This window comes from Hakea prostrata, chromosome 10 (genome assembly GCF_041222555.1).
Source record: "Hakea prostrata isolate BN-2017 chromosome 10, UWA_Hpros_2, whole genome shotgun sequence".
Lineage (NCBI taxonomy): Eukaryota > Viridiplantae > Streptophyta > Magnoliopsida > Proteales > Proteaceae > Hakea > Hakea prostrata.
Genome location: NC_142609.1, coordinates 26,050,466 through 26,067,009, shown reverse-complemented (window position 1 = coordinate 26,067,009; position 16,544 = coordinate 26,050,466). Strand labels below are relative to the sequence as shown.

At 39.7% G+C, this 16,544-nt stretch overlaps 2 protein-coding genes across 2 annotated transcripts; one reads left to right on the top strand and one right to left on the bottom strand.

Annotated features, from left to right (window-relative positions):
* Positions 1-3,338: 3,338 nt before the first annotated feature.
* On the top strand, positions 3,339-3,773 carry LOC149002366 (uncharacterized). Its single transcript, XM_089138701.1, has one exon. The coding sequence runs from the start codon at positions 3,339-3,341 to the stop codon at positions 3,771-3,773; it is 435 nt and encodes a 144-aa protein (XP_088994827.1).
* Positions 3,774-15,417: 11,644 nt separating this feature from the next.
* Positions 15,418-16,269, bottom strand: LOC149002365 (sister chromatid cohesion protein PDS5 homolog C-like). The gene has a single exon (XM_089138700.1). The coding sequence runs from the start codon at positions 16,267-16,269 to the stop codon at positions 15,418-15,420; it is 852 nt and encodes a 283-aa protein (XP_088994826.1).
* Between the last annotated feature and the right edge of the window lie 275 nt (positions 16,270-16,544).

The following is a 16,544-nucleotide window of genomic DNA, read 5'->3' as shown; positions in this document are numbered from 1 at the left end:
ATCCCATTTCCCTTGTTTGACTACTTCATTAACGAAGGATTTAGAGTACTCTCCTTTCAAATTCCACCATCTTATTCTGTGATAGTTTACCTTGGACCTTTTATGTGTTCTTGGGACTAAGTACATATTCAAGACCACAAGTCTATATTGTGCAATTAAGCTTTCCCCCGGTATCACCTTGCAATCCTTGCACAACAATCTATCAGTCCTTCTAGTTAGGAAGAAATCTATTTGGCTTCTATGCTGTCCACTTTTGAAAGTAATTAAATGTTCATCTCTCTTTTTGTAGTAAGTATTTATAATAGATAGATCAAAAGCAGTAGTAAAATCCAAAATTGAAATCCCCTCCTCATTCCTTTCTCCAAAACCATATCCTCCATGGACACTCTCATATCCTCTTTGATCTTTTCCAATATGTCCATTTAAATCACCTCCTATGATAATCTTTTCTCCTTGACGAATTCCTTGCATTAATCCATCTATATTTTCCTAAAATTCTACCTTTAGACTTTCATCTAATCCTACTTGAGGTGCATATGCACAAATTATATTATATTTATGAACTCTTTCTCCATTACAAGCTTGATAGCAATAATCCTATCACCCACTCTTTTAACATCCACCACATCATTTTTTAAATCTTTGTCCACTATTATACCCACTCCATTTTTATTTGTTTTATCTCCAGTATACCAAAGTTTAAAGTCATCCAACTCTTTGGCCTTTTTACCCCTCCATCTAGTCTCTTGGATGCAAGCTTCATTAAACCTTCTTCTCCTCATAACATCTATCAATTCTAAGCTCTTACCAGTTAAAGATCCTATGTTCCAAGATGCCAATCTAATCCTACGCTTATGGACTAGCTTCTTTACCCGCACTCGTCCACGGCGCGGGAACCCTTGCCTACTTATCACCGCATCCGGGGGCCGATGCGACGCGTCGCTTACAGGGGACGCCCTAGCTAACCCTTGCCCACTTATCACTACACCCAGGTCATAGTGTAGCACGTCGCTTCTTTTGTTGAGGAACGCCCTAGCATAGCTAATTTCTAGATTGAATGTTTAGGTTTAATCTTTCTATGTAATGTAATGCAATTTCAAGTTCAAGATCAAGTTCAAGTTTCAAGATTCATTTTTCTCTGGGTCTAGCAATTGCAATCTAGAATGATCTAGATCTATCTGGCTGTTAGGGTTGGTTGAGATTCGAATTGTTTGTTCAAATTCTTTTTTATTGTTTGAAGTTTAAATATGCAAGTAAGTAACATTCTTCAATAATCTTCTCTCCCCCTCCATTCCTGCTTCTATCTACCCCTCAATATTCTTAATTTAGGATTTACTTTCAGCATTTATTTATTGTTCTCCCTTCCCCTGGGTCTTTGATCAAAGATGCCTATAGTCGTGCCTCTCTTTGGTTAAGATTTCCCTTTCCTTTTATTATTCTGGTTATTTACTTTCGCAATTTGCTTTCAGCATTTATTTATTCCTTTTCTACAATTTCTTTTTCTCTAATATCCGTTCCCCCGACCGGTGGACTGTAAGCTACGACAAATGGTCCATGGTCAAAGTCATTATAATTATACTCCCCTTCCCTAGATCCAGAGCTGACACTCGGATCACTTCCCTTTTATTTTTATTTATTTATTATTCGCATTTTTTCTGCATTTATTAATTATGCGTTGGTTATGTTTGCTTTATTTTTTATCTCAATTCGGTCGCATTAGATGTATAGATTAGGACCGTTCGTTTAGTTTAATTAAATAATTAACAAATTTGAATCATTGCACTATTGAATTATCATTAAGAAGTTAATTCTAAAGTGGCATATCTCTTTGAGATCGACCCATTAGCTACGCAATACCGTGCTCTTGCGGTTACTTTTAATTTCATAAACAATATTAATTGTCACCATTAAAGGAAGGAAACAAAAATTTGAAAAAGAACTTGGCTGCCAAGCCACATCTGTATCCAAGCAGAGAGGAAGACAAAATGGTTGCCCAACCTTGTGAATGCGTAAATCTTATCATTTTTTATTGTTGTCAAGTAAAATTTGACTGATCCCATTTTGATGACGAAATAATATGATAAATGTAATAGCTTAGACCCTAAAACAAGCAATAGTACATCAACAATTCTTTAATTTAACACTTTTTTTTTTTTTTTTTCTGGTTAACTTGTAGCTTTATGTAAGGGATAACTATTTATATATAGTGTAAAGAGATTTAAACTCCTAACCTTATGCTATGAGATATTGATTCTTATGAACTAAGCCAAGCCCCATGGGTTATTTTTCTTGCAAGTTGATTTCATACTTGTTTTAGTGGTTCTTTTATTTAAAATGGTATAAAGAAGTGATTTAATTTCGATTGAAGGAATTAGAAGAGCTAGGTACAAACCAACCTTATGAGAACTGGTGTATAAACTATATGCGTATCTTAAGCTTTCTATCTAGTATGGCATGATACAGAGCTAATTAGAATGTAAAAATCCATGCGACCAACCACATTTAGTTGGGACAAAACTTATTGCTTCTTCTTCCTTTTTTTTTTCTTCCTCTTAAAGGTTTTTTATATCAATTTACTAGAAATAGGGGGTGGGAACTATTCCATATACCATCACGGAAGATTGAACCCTCACCTTTCTATTGGGAGGCATTGGCCATTGCCAACTAAGCTAACCTTTGATGGTAAAACTATTTGTTGTTGTTAATTAACAGGATATAATTTACATACATATCCATTTTTCTTCCAGTTTTATTCATTTTAGCTTTTGATTTGGTATTAACCATTTGCGTATGGAATAGTTTGTAGAATATAAAACCATCCAAGGTCCTCTTCAGGCTCAAGGCTGGTTGGGATTCATAAGAGCAAACTTGTAATAAAAGTAAAAAGAGGTGGAAACTTGATAATGGTTGAGAGATATATCCCATAAAATGAGTTTTGTTCCCCAGAAGAAGTTACACAGAACCAATGCTTAAAAATTCTTTCCAGGTAGTTAGGCAGTAGCATAAGATTGACTTCTAATTTGGCAATTCTGACTACCAGTAGAGAAAGTAATCCAATTCCTTGGTTGACCGAACAAAATCATAAAACCATTAATTAAGAATGAAGACTTATTTCCCTAATGGAAGGTTCGGTAGCCGTCAACCTTGTCTTTGGAACATGTCATCATCGGCGGCGATGGAAAGACAAGGTCACCTTCCCACCTGTAGTTATTGTATATATAGATAGCCATCTGCTCAGAATTCACATCCAAAATAGCCAGCATAGCCCCTTTTGAGCAGTTGCGGAGTTAAAGAGTTTTTCTTATTCTAACAATCTCTTTACGTTTTATCTAGTAATCATGGCTACTGATGAGAGAGCTGGGGCTGAAATCGTCCGTGGAAAGGAAGCCTGTGATCAATTTTCAATGGATCTTTTGAAAGAGCTTGGGTTTCCCAGTGGTGTAGCTCCCAATGGAGAGCTGGTAGAATGCGGAAGGGTGAGATCCACTGGCTTCGTGTGGTGGAAATGCAAGGCTCCCTATGAGTCCTTCAATCCAGCGACCAAATCCAAGAATAGCTATGCTGCCGAGACCACAGCATATGTTGAGAAGGGAAAGATGAAGAAGATGACAGGATCCAAGGCCAAGACTCCCCTGATGGTGTGGGTTTCTGTAGTCGAGATGTCCGTCGATGGTGACAATATCACTTTCAAGACATCAGTTGGAGTTAGCAAGTCCTTTCCCATCACCTCTTTCATGACCGAAGAAGAAAAGAAAGCTCATCTCCAAAAGTAAACCATACTTATCTACAGTTTCTCCCTGAAGATCTTTTGATTATCAGCTATAATATCAATGTTGTATTAAGTTACTCAATCTATGTTCTTTTGTATGATCCTTTTGGATTCTCCTTTCATAACCTAATAATACTTGAATTATTGTACAATTTCTTCACCTAATAATACTTGAATCATTCGCTATCCCTTGGATGGTGGTTTGATCAACTCTAATTCTCATACCAATGACCCCATTTTTGTCACGGTAGAGAGAAGGTAGCCATTATATAAACTTGTTCAGCAACAATCTAACAGGAGGAAAACTAATCCAATTGTCAACAGAGTAGTCAAATAATGCATTATCCTTCTTAGAACTCTAGAAGTAGTAATGGTTTTGGTTGACCTATTTAATCTTATCTGTTTGACTTTGACTTAAAAACCCAATGAAGACCTTTTCTCTCTACTTTAGGGTTTGTAGGGTTCCCTCACCCGACGAGGAGCACAAGATGTTTACTGGGGGAGGCTTCATTGCTCTGCACAATTCATTTGGAATGAGGTATGAAAATCAAATCAAACAGTTTGTGAATTAAAAATCACCATGCTAAATTGAAATGTAAATCAGCTCTTTTGAGAAAGCCACAAGAGGCAGCAAATCAGGTCTAAGAGACTAGTCACAATAGGGAGAGAAGATGTGGGAACTTCTACTCTGAACAATTATTTACTAACTTCAGTTATTCTCTATGTTGGAATTTATTAATTTGATTAATAAATTAAATGCCCAAGGGCAATATTGGAAACTCACTATTAGGGCGGTTACAAAAATAGGTTATATATTTTAGTAACCACCGCATTAGTGAGTAAGTAACGGAGTGATTCATTCGCACGAGCAAATCTCTGAGAAACGGCAGCTCCATCTCTCTCTCCCTCTCTCTTAGAATCGCAGGCTTAGATTTTCTTCTTTGCTAGTATTTGATCTTCATTCCATTAATCCACGGCATTTGGGTTGTGGATATTATTCCCTTTCCCTGTGATTGAGGAATCTCGCCGGTAAACCTTTGGTGGTGGAACGAGAACGTGGATCTAGACTTCCGCTGCGAATACTTCAAGTAAGGGAAAGCGAATTCAGGTAAGGAATTTTTTCCCCATCAATTAATTGAATTGAATTACTTTTGATGTATTACCAACATTGGCATCAGAGCCATTGGTTCCCACGTTTATTGTTCCTCCCCATTGTTTAATTTTATTGTATGGATCCAATGGGAGGATCAAGGGTTTAATACGAAACCCATGGGAGAATTGATAGGGTTTTTGGAAACCTTTTAATTTTGATTCGGATCCGAGTGGGAGATCCTTGTGGATTTCCCTAATGGAGATTTGCATGAATTGATAATCCATGATGAAAATTTTTGTTTAAAATTTATTGTTGGATTTTTTTTCATGTGTTTTTGGATGATTTTTGAGTGAAAAAACGTGTTTTACCGTTTTTTGCCGTTCAAGAAAAATTGAAAAATCGCCGTTTTTTGGTCACTGTGGACCAGACGGACGACCGTCTGACCAGACGGTCGTCCGTCTATTATCAGAGTGGTCATAGTGACCCAGACGGAATTTCCGTCTGGGAGACGGTCATCCGTCTGGGCCAGACGGTCGACCGTCTGAACCGGACGGTCATCCGTCCTGGGCCGGACGGTCGACCGTCTGAACCAGACGGTCATCCGTCTGGTCACAGAATGCCAGACGGAATTTCCGTCTGGGCAGACGGTCATCCGTCTGGGCATAAAAGGCAGACGGAATTCCGTCTGGGCAGACGGCAGTCGTCCTGGCGGAGATGGATTTTTTGGAAATTGGTCCGTCCGATTCAGAATGTGTTTCTAACTTATCGGACACCAATGGCCCGACAATCTGTGTGATGTTTGGGCATTGAGGGCCTATTGGGGCCTAGTGGGAGCTAATGAGGTAGAAGTGTTACGTGTGAACCACCTCATAGCTTTAACATGATTGCATGTTTTATTTTAATAAAACTATTTTTTTTATGGGTCTATCAATCATGTTTCTTGCATGGAATGAAGTTAGTGTATAAGTCTATGTGGGTTTGCATGAGAATTTGATTGAATGTTTTTTTAGCATCTCTTTTGGTTTAAGTGCTTATCCCATAGGTTGACTATGCTAGTGTGATTTTTGTTGCATGAGTTGTGTTTTATGCTAGATTTATTGAACTCATTCTTGTATGTAATATCTCTAGAAAAATGGCTGCTACCAAGAGCATTGTTCGCTGACCTCACTAAAGGAGATAAGCTGAATGAGAGGAATTATGACCTCCGGCACCGAAAGGTGCAATATCTCCCGGAAGAGCAGGATATGCTAGAGACCATAAACCAAACCATGAACCCACCCGAGGAAGGTACCACTGCACAGCATCGCAGGGACCTTGATATATACAATGCTTGGAAGAGGAAAGACGGGTAGCCAGGATTACAATCCTGAGCTCCATGAGGGATGACCTGATGCTTCGTTATGAGAAGCATAGGACTGCAAAGTCTTTGTGGGAGGCCGTGAAGTTCCGAGTATGGAGGGACTTCCACCACAAGAGGCCGTCAGCTCGGACTCACTTTTGTGATTATAAGATGCGCCGGGGGTCACACCATGAGGCAAGCATATAACCATCATGTCAAACATGATTAGTGAGTTGAGCGCATGTGGGCGCCGAAGACCGATGAGGAGCAAGTCTCCGCAGTCATCGGTCATTGCCAAAGACTTGGGAGCATATGAAGATCTTCTTGACTCATGCCGATGAGGTCAAGACTTTCGATCAAGCCGCCAAGCACCTTGAGCTTGATGAGGATCGGATGTTGGCCGATACCCCTCAAATCGATGTGTTTGGTTGCTGAAGCTAGCACTAGTAAGAGTGCAAGCTTCAAGCGCAAGAGAGAGAAAGCTCAACCTCGGCGGTCCAAGCAAAGTAACCAGGGTGGGAACAAAAACAAGAGTGGGCCCAAGCGTTCAAGGGGGACTAGTGTTGGCAAGAAGAAATCAGCTTTGATTTGCTTCAAGTGCCGAAAGCTCTGGTCATTTTGCTCGTGATTGCACCGAGCAAGAGGTATGTCTTGTGTGTTATACCTCATCTTGTTATGTAACAAGTTCTACTATGCTTGCTGAACTAAATCCTTTGTGGATTGTTGATTCAGTGCGACGGAACACATAACAAGGGAACGCTCGAGCTTCGTGGAATACCGTCGTATTCCAAGAGGAAGCAAAAGGATAACGATGGGGAACAGCTCAAGCGTGGAGGTTCATGGCATAGGCACATGCAAATTAGTTTTGCGAGGTGGCCGGACGAACGTTACTCCATGATGTCTTGTATGCTCCGGACATTCGGCGAAATCTTGTTTCGTTATTTATCTTTTAAGACATGGTTTTAGAATTGTATTTGAAAACAATTCTTTGGTTTTGTATCTGGGTGATACAGTTTATGGTTTTGGTTTTCTTGATAATGGTTTCATTGTATTGGATACAATTGATTATTCATTTAATTCTAGTAATGTTTTTGTTTGCCAAAATATTGTGTGTATTGATTCTAATTTGTGGCATGCTAGACTAGGACATATTGGCTTAGATAGGATGAACAGGTTGGCAAGAGAAGGTCTCTTAGGCCAAGGTTCACTATTTGATTTGCCAACTTTGTGAGTCATGTCTAGCAGGGGAAAAGCAACTAGAAAACCATTTAAAAAGGCTTTGAGAGCCTCTCTTCCTTTAGAACTTATCCATTCGGATGTGTGTGGACCCATGAATGTGCATACTAGAAAAGGACAGTCATATTTCATCACATTCATAGATGACTATACAAGGTATGGTCACATTTATCTAATTTCTCATAAGTCGAAGCTCTGGAATGTTTTAAGAAATTCATGAGCTTGGTTGAGAATCGATTAGATAAAAGGATTAAAACTCTTAGAACGGATAGAGGTAGAGAGTATCTCTCCGATATGTTCAAAGGGTTATGTGATGAAAAGGGGATATCTAGACAACTTACTATTCCAGGGACTCCACAGCAAAATGGGGTTGCTTTGAGAGGAGGAATAGAACCTTGCTAGACATGGTGAGATCCATGATGGCGCAGGCAAATCTACCCATCTCTTATTGGGGAGATGCTTTGCTGACTGCGACCTATATCCTCAACAGAGTTCCAACCAAATCGGTTCCTTCCACACCATATGAGTTGTGGACCGGAAGGAAGCCAGATTTGAGTTACTTGCGCGCATGGGGATGTGCAGCATATGTTCACTCTACTTCTCACCAATATGGAAAGCTTGGACCCAGAAAAAGAAAGTGTATCTTTGTGAGATATTCTGAACCCTTAAAGGGCCATGTCTTCATTGGACTAGATGAGAGTGAGAGGAGAACGGAACTTGAGTCTAGGGATGCAACATTCTTGGAGAATGATTTTCCATCTCTTTCAGGAGTTAACAAAGAATCATCGGAATTCTTTGAGATACAAGATAGTGGTCTTGTCACTCCAGGGAATCAAATTCTAGATAATGAACCTGGGGTTCATCCAGAAGATCCTAGTGGGAGTGGAAGTGCAGATGTGATAGCTACCTTAGACGGTGAGCAATCTGACATGCACTTGCGCCGTAGTAGGCGCGAGCTAGTTCCTCGTCGACGTTTCGACATAGAGGATGAAGCCTACATGGTAACATCCATCCGCCTTTCTTTTGATCTTGAGAACCCACTTGTTCCCAATCGCCTTTCGGCCTGGCGGCAAGTCAACCAAGTCCCAGACATGATTAACTTTCATCGACTCCAACTCTTCCTTTATTGCTTTTAACCATTCCTTTGAGCTTGACCCCGCAAGAGCTTCCTGCACGCTCTTTGGTTCATGCTCATCAACTGAAATCATCTCACAGTCGATCTCTTGAGGAAACTTTTTCCCCTGTGGTTAGGTTTGCCTCAATTCGCCTCATACTAGCCATTGTTGCTCAGTTGGACTTGGAGCTTTATCAGATGGATGTAAAAACTGCTTTTCTCAATGGAGAACTTGAGGAAGAGATCTATATGGATCAACCTCAAGGCTTTGAAGCACATGGACTTGAGCGCAAAGTGTGCAAGCTTAAGAAGTCCATATATGGCTTAAAGCAAGCATCTAGACAGTGGAATGTGCGCTTCCACCAAGCTATGATGGAAAATGGTTTTTCCATGCTTGAGGAAGACCACTGTGTTTACACCAAGAGATCTCGATAATAATTATGTCATTTCGACACCGTACGTAGATGACATACTTATGGCTAGCAATAGCAAGGAGCTATTGGAAACCATTCGGAAATGGTTGTCCTCCGTATTTGATATGAAGGACATGGGTGAAGCAAGCTATGTGCTTGGTGTCAAGATTGTCAGAAATAGGCAAAAGAGATTACTGGGTTTATCTCAAGAGACCTATATTGACAATGTCTTGACGAGATACCAAATGCACAACTGCAAACCAATTGATACTCCAGTGGAGAAGGGTTTGCATTTGAGCCTTGATATGGGTCCTAAGACTCCAGAGGAGAAAACCAAGATGGAAAGAGTTCCATATTCCGGTGCAGAGTGGGTAGCCTTATGTACGCTATGATGTGTACTAGGCCGGATATTTGTTATGCAAGTGGGTTTGGTTAGTCGATACCAATCAAACCCAGGCATAGAGCACTTGGAAAGCGAGTCAAGAGGATATTGAGATATCTCGAGAGGAATGAGTAACTACATGTTGTGTTACCAAGGATCGGATTTGCGGTTAGTTGGCTATAGTGATGCCGATCGGGCTGGAGACATCGATGAGCGCAAATCAACCTCTCGGATATGCTTTCTTGCTGAATGGCGGGGCCATTTCGTGGTGTAGCAAGAAGCGTGCTTGTATATCCCTCTCGACCATGGAAGCAGAGTATGTGGCATGCTCCGCTGCGGTTCAAGAGGCTGTTTGGTTGAGGAGATTCCTTCGACATATTGGGATTGTGATGACATCCAAAGAGGCTGCCCTTGTCTACTGTGATAGTACGGCAGCTCTTAGCTATGTCAAGGACCCCAAGTATCATGGGAAGACCAAACATATACAGTTGAGATATCACTTTGTTAGAGACATTACATCAAGAAAGAAAGTTGTACTTAAGCACATATCTACTAGTTTGATGGTAGCTGACCCTCTTACCAAACCTATAGCCAAGGATGTTTTTATTTCTCATGTAAAATCCTTGGGCTTGCGTAGATTGTGACTTATTTTTGTACTGAGACTTTCTTATTAATGAATAATATGAGTTCATTCCAGCATTTTTTTTATTCACTTTCTCGTGTGATTGTGTTTCTTCTAGCATAAAACAACATATGTCAATAGGCAAGAGAATGGCTCACTCACACGAGCATTCGCCTCTCGGCGCCTTGGAGGCGAGCGAGAGATGAGACGGATTATGAATGACTTTGTGTAGGTCAATTCATAATCATGATGTCGCGTTGATTTGGAATCAAGATGAGTTTCTCTATTGTGAAGAGAATCGACATGAGTGTTCCCACTATTCATGTTGCCTATAGGAGCCAGGTGCGAGTACTTTATGTGGCGCTAGGGTGGCGACAATAAAGTAACTCGGGTTAGGCGCAAGGGGTTGCGACTGGACTAAGACCTGTATGGTGTTGAGATGGACATACGTTCTATTGTATAGAGAATGCTCCACCATAGCACATATATCATACTATGTGTGCTTAGCGATCATTGGAAATGAGAGGATGGATCCTCGCTCCTCTCATTGTGTGAGTCCTGGACCTTATGGTCCATTAGTGTTCTTAGTGACTTTCGACGACATCATGAAACGAAGGGTTGATGTGGCTACTTTGGGGTGTTACCTATGGTCATGATAGATTCGACCTAAAGGGGCACTACTGGGAAAGGAGTCAATCCTGAGTGTAGTGATGGTCTGGGGCGAAAGGAAAGGTTTGATTCAATTGCACCCTAATAAGTGTTTCTTTGGCGCCAACCGTATGTGTTACAAAGTAGTGAACATTTTAAGGACAAGAAGGTGATCTCTCGGAGGGATCGAGATACCTTTAGTCCGGTGAGTTTGAATAAACCTAGGACACCGTGTTATACTAATGCTTATTTGATTTGTTTCTATGAGTGATGTGCCATTCTGGCCTTCTGGGAAGGTTTCTAGTTTGGGGCTCACGCGTGCAGGTATATCACCGGTCGCACAACCCATTTTGCCAGTATGACTTGTGGATATTAGTGTTTGGGACACAGGTGGTCTATGTATCTGGGATACATAGTGAAGAGATCAATATATATGTATATCTGGGATATGCATGTATGTCTGGGACACAAGAGGTCTATGTATCTGGAATACATAGCAGAGAGATTGAATGTGTATATCTGGGATATACAAATGTGTCTGGGACACATTGAAAGATTAACACTTGCCCTTGTGCAAGTGGGGGAGCTGTTGGAATTTATTAATTTGATTAATAAATTAAATGCCCAAGGGCAATATTGGAAACTCACTATTAGGGCGGTTACAAAAATAGGTTATATATTTTAGTAACCACCGCATTAGTGAGTAAGTAACGGAGTGATTCATTCGCACGAGCAAATCTCTGAGAAACGGCAGCTCCATCTCTCTCTCCCTCTCTCTTAGAATCGCAGGCTTAGATTTTCTTCTTTGCTAGTATTTGATCTTCATTCCATTAATCCACGGCATTTGGGTTGTGGATATTATTCCCTTTCCCTGTGATTGAGGAATCTCGCCGGTAAACCTTTGGTGGTGGAACGAGAACGTGGATCTAGACTTCCGCTGCGAATACTTCAAGTAAGGGAAAGCGAATTCAGGTAAGGAATTTTTTCCCCATCAATTAATTGAATTGAATTACTTTTGATGTATTACCAACACTCTACTCAAAAAACGAGTCAAAAAACCTGGGTTCGAACTATGTTATTGTTGTGATCTGAGATGCTCGATACTTTGCAGCAATCACCTCTGCTTTGAGAATATATTCTCCATACATGACTCGGATCATTGCCCTCTTTTCTTCATCTTCCTTCATGAAATCCACCACAGTTTTTCTCCACGGCTTGGCTTGGATCATTTACTCTACATACTCGGCCTTCTTTTCCGGTTGTTCCTGTATCCCACAAGGTCTTTGTCAAGGTAATATGAACTCAATGCAAATGATTCATGGCACCTTTAATACTACCATTTGTGTATGTATGGTTCAAAAATTTTGAGAAAAAGTTATTTGTATGAAAAAAAAAAAAAAACTGTTGACATTTGGGAGGGCCAGATGAAAGCATTGTACAATTAGTTTGACTAGAACCCTGCACGAGAAGTAATCAACATCAACCTGAATGATCTCCTCAACGGAGTCTCTTTCCTAGTTTTCTTCTTCAGGTATATGCAATTAAGGATGGCTTTGTGATTTAACAAGGTAAACTTAACTCCAATCAGGTTCCCATCGAAGCCAACACCAGCTCCCCGAAGGGGGGGGTAAAAAACAGTTCTGACATTTGGGGGCCACGGATGAAAGCATTGTACAATTAGTTGGAGGAAAATCTGTAGGACGACTAGGTAATCAACCTGAACGATCTCCTCAGCAGAGTTCTGGCATTAGCAGTGCATGATATGCTAAATGACAATGCCATGTAAAGAAGCACATATGACTTGACTTTGTGATTTAACAAGCTAAACATATGCCCATTCAGATTCCTATCGAAGCCAACACCAGCTTCCCAAAGGATTAACAGAGAAAAGGATTCAAAGCTGTGCCCAGGGGTAGCTCAGTGGATCGGATAGACCCATGCTTACTTGTTGAATAAATCCAAATTCTAAGTCAAGATCAAAATGGTATACCCAGTGCTCAAGGTTCCCACCATTGCAGGGGAAGGGGGGGATCTTTATGTACACTGCCTTACCATTGGTTTTGCTGAAAGGTTTATTTCCAGACTCGAAACCAGTATTTAGGTGGAGACCATTGATAGCACATAGGTTCTGTACTTGATTGCACAAGCATGGTATGCAGAAGGAGGCCTTTGCAAAAACATTTCATGAAACTCAAGAAATGGAAACTTGTTTACCTCAATCCTTTTCAGCTTAGCTTCGAATGCTTCTTTCTTGCTATTCCCCCATGATTCAATGGCATACAGATTTTTATCAGCCCTGTTAATAAAAGTAGATTAGTAGCATGCTCAACAGAGTTCAAAATGCTAACAGGAGCAGAAATACCATTCTAACAAAGTTCAGAATTTTAAACCTGCTTTCTGAGTCAATATTTTTTATTTCCAATTATCATCTCAATTAAAATCAGTTGATAGGTAAAACTTTTTTTTCAGTTGATCACCTGTGCTATGTTAGATGGTTAACCATCAAAGTTGGGATTTTGAACCAAGTCAGCAAAGAAGATTCAGGGCATTATTGCCAGTTTTCAGATAGACAAATGAAGACTGGAGGTAAAATTTGAGAGCCTAAAACATTTATGTTTTTTATAATAGATTGCCCAGGGCATTGTAGTGTAGTTGAAAATGTCTGTCCATAAAGCATGAGGACTAGTTATAATGTTGCTATTGTCTTGGCTCCATCATAAGGATTGTTTACTTAATAACGTTCCCAACACAGAATCAGCAATCATAACACTAGACTGAGACTCACTCTTAGAAGTCAAAGCAACCTCACCAAATAGATGTGCTAACTCAGATGAAGGAACTCAAGAAAAGAAGCTCAAAATGTCTTACTTGTTTTCTGCTGTCATCTTTGATATTTTTTCCCATGCTTCAATCAAAGGCAATCTCTCCTTAGCATTAACCCATGCAAGAGAAAAATATACAAAAACATAAAAGGAACCAAGTTGGTTTATGGTCTTCATTGCATATCCACTGGTAGCAGGCAGTAGATCTAGTTTAACAAGTACCTCTGTTATTGGAACTGCCAAAACTTCTCTGTGGTGGATTCTGGACCTCTGTGGTAGAGAAACATCAAATGATTAGACAATAATGATATCATCCTAAAGAATTTCCTGATTCACTCCAAACTATGACACATTGCAGCAAAATAGTAGAAATTAAATAAAACATAAGCTTTTAGATTGACTGAGACAGATATTAGACCCAAAAAGAATAACTGGAAAAGATATGATTCATTACAAGGGGAACTATGTGAGGATTCACAGATCCTCAAACTGCCTAAAATGCTTCTAATTAAATTTGTATTCAATGTCAGCCAATGAAATGAAATTGAAAACCCATAAACTCAGTTTCCAGATATGGTGAAGTAGGAATAAAGGTCACGTATGTAAAATAAAATAAGGGAGAAAGTCTCAAGAGATCACAATTGCCAGAAAACCACTGGATGTGGCCATATAAGGACCTGCACATGGGTATGAAACCCACTGCTCATGGCTGCAGTGATGAACTCAGAAGATCAAAGTCCAGTTAACTGCAGATGCCATGTAGGAAACAATATTTTGTGACCATAGTTCAATGAATGATTCCATTGTCAATACAAGATTAAAATATAAAAGCAATGGAGAAGATTTTTCCATGAAAAAAATCTTCAAGATTAATGCAAAACTCGAACACAAACAGGGAAACCAGTGCTAGATCGATTGCAGCCAGGATCAAAACAATAAGGATAAATTTTGTTCATCCAAAAAGAAAATACGGATGAACAAACGTAATGTAACTGAAACTTTTTTGTTCTTCTCTTCCCCCCGCCCATATATGAAGTAAGAACATAAAAGATTAGAAAAAATAATAAACTAAAAAAATATAAAAAGAAAGGAGTAAGGGATGGATATCTCAGTCTTAGGTATCACACTACAGCTATCTCAGCTGTTGAACATGGATTTTACTGCAAAACTGAAGTTATGAGGACACAAAATCAATTACTTCAATTCTAATTTTTTTATTTATTACAATCTATAGCTTAGCCAGAGGTTTCCAAGATAAAACTTGAAGAATCAAGAAATCACAAAATAAAAGCTAAGTGACCAAAATAGTAGCAAACTGAAAGTAGGAGCTACCTAATTGAAATAAATTATACTTTCTAAAACTGTCACAGCATCAAGACTAAATCTCTCTACTTGATGAGCCAAGGAGATCTTCTAGGAAGAATTCCAGAAGAAGGCATATGTTGGCAATGACACTCTTCTTTTTGTCTTTTTTTTCTTCCTTCTTCATTGATGCTTGTTTTTAGAGCAAGGCCATCCAATGAACCAACAAAAGCTTCAAACATCAGAGGACTAGGCTGCCTCTCACAGCAGTCGCCTCCCACAACCTTGATGGGCTGATTTTGTCACATGTTACTAGGGGTGCATATGAGCTTATGATCCACATTAATATCCTAATACAAGGCAATTAAATATCTAGAGCAATAAAAGATTAATGAAAGAAACTAAACAAACAAAGAAAAAGTATAATGGAAGATTCTACACAGAATAGAATAATATGTCCAATAGAACCTTGTGCAGAAATCATCAAAAAATAAGTCACCTACCTCTTGCTTTCAGTGTAGCTTGATCTGGCCGTGTTTCTGGTTTGACCACCATCTTCAGTGCTCTATCAGTAGATTCAGCTTGATTAGTAATATGACGGGTGTAACCAGGGTTCTTATGGGGAAAGCTTGGAATTAAAGAATCGGCATTTCCAATTTGAGCATCATTATTCCTCGTCACTGATTGGAAGACCTATCCGTTGCAAGACCCAGCAATCCAGAACCAGTCGCTTTCAATCCAGACTTCCCCAACGATTTGCTCTCATTTGCAGGAAGTTCACCTGATGCATTTTCCTTGGCTTCATTGCATTCAGTAGCAACAACTGTCTCATGGTGAATCATATCCCGTTTAAGCGTAGTAACACAGTTCTCAATTACTTTCTTAGCAAGTTTTTGCCTAATTGGCAAAACATCCTTATCTTTCATCAGGAGACTATCTAAGAGTGGGGAAAGAAGATCGACAGACACATCATCACTTTCCTTTAACATGAGGGTCATAATTTTCTCCATGTTAGAGAAGACATATTCCGGGTGATAATCCCTTATGGAATTCAAGAAATGTTGGAACATCTCAAGAATCATGGCATCACATTGAATATCCACCATTAGAACACATGATTGAAACATTGCCATGAATTCAAGAATCCGGACTCTCGTAAAATATGAATAACTAGAAGTATCAGATAATTTCTCAAACGCATCAACAATCAACCGAAATACCTTTTTCATTTTTTCATCACCGCAAGGAGTAACTGGTGCTGATATTCTTATGACCTCACTAATGCAAGAGGCAACTGCAATTTTGACGTCAATATCCGAATGTCTCATAAGATGGTCAGCAATCAGTACCTCCTTCAAGCGGCCAAGGGGAATTTCAATTGGTTTTGGTGGGCTTTGGTCTATCCATGAAAGGCAACACTCCACTTGATCAAGAAGAGAGAGGAGTTGATCGACATCAGCAGGAGGAAGAAGGAGTATCTCCCAAGCTTCGTTCAGATGTTCTACGAGCAATCTTACCGTAAACACCATTTCTTCCCGTTCCAGATCCTTGAAAGCTTGGAGGTAAACTACAAGTTCAAGAACACAAAAACCCTAGAAAACCAGAATAAGATCGACGACGACGAAACTAAAACAACCCTGCTAGGGCTTTAAACAGAAATGTTACAAGAATCCCGAAAAGAAAGAATCCAGGTGTTCTTGGCTCCGCCGGAACCGGTGGGGTTTCTGTTTCCTGTTAGCGTTTATTTGAATTTTCCCTCTTTTTCTCCTTAAATAGATATAGAATGAGAAGTACAAAAATCAAA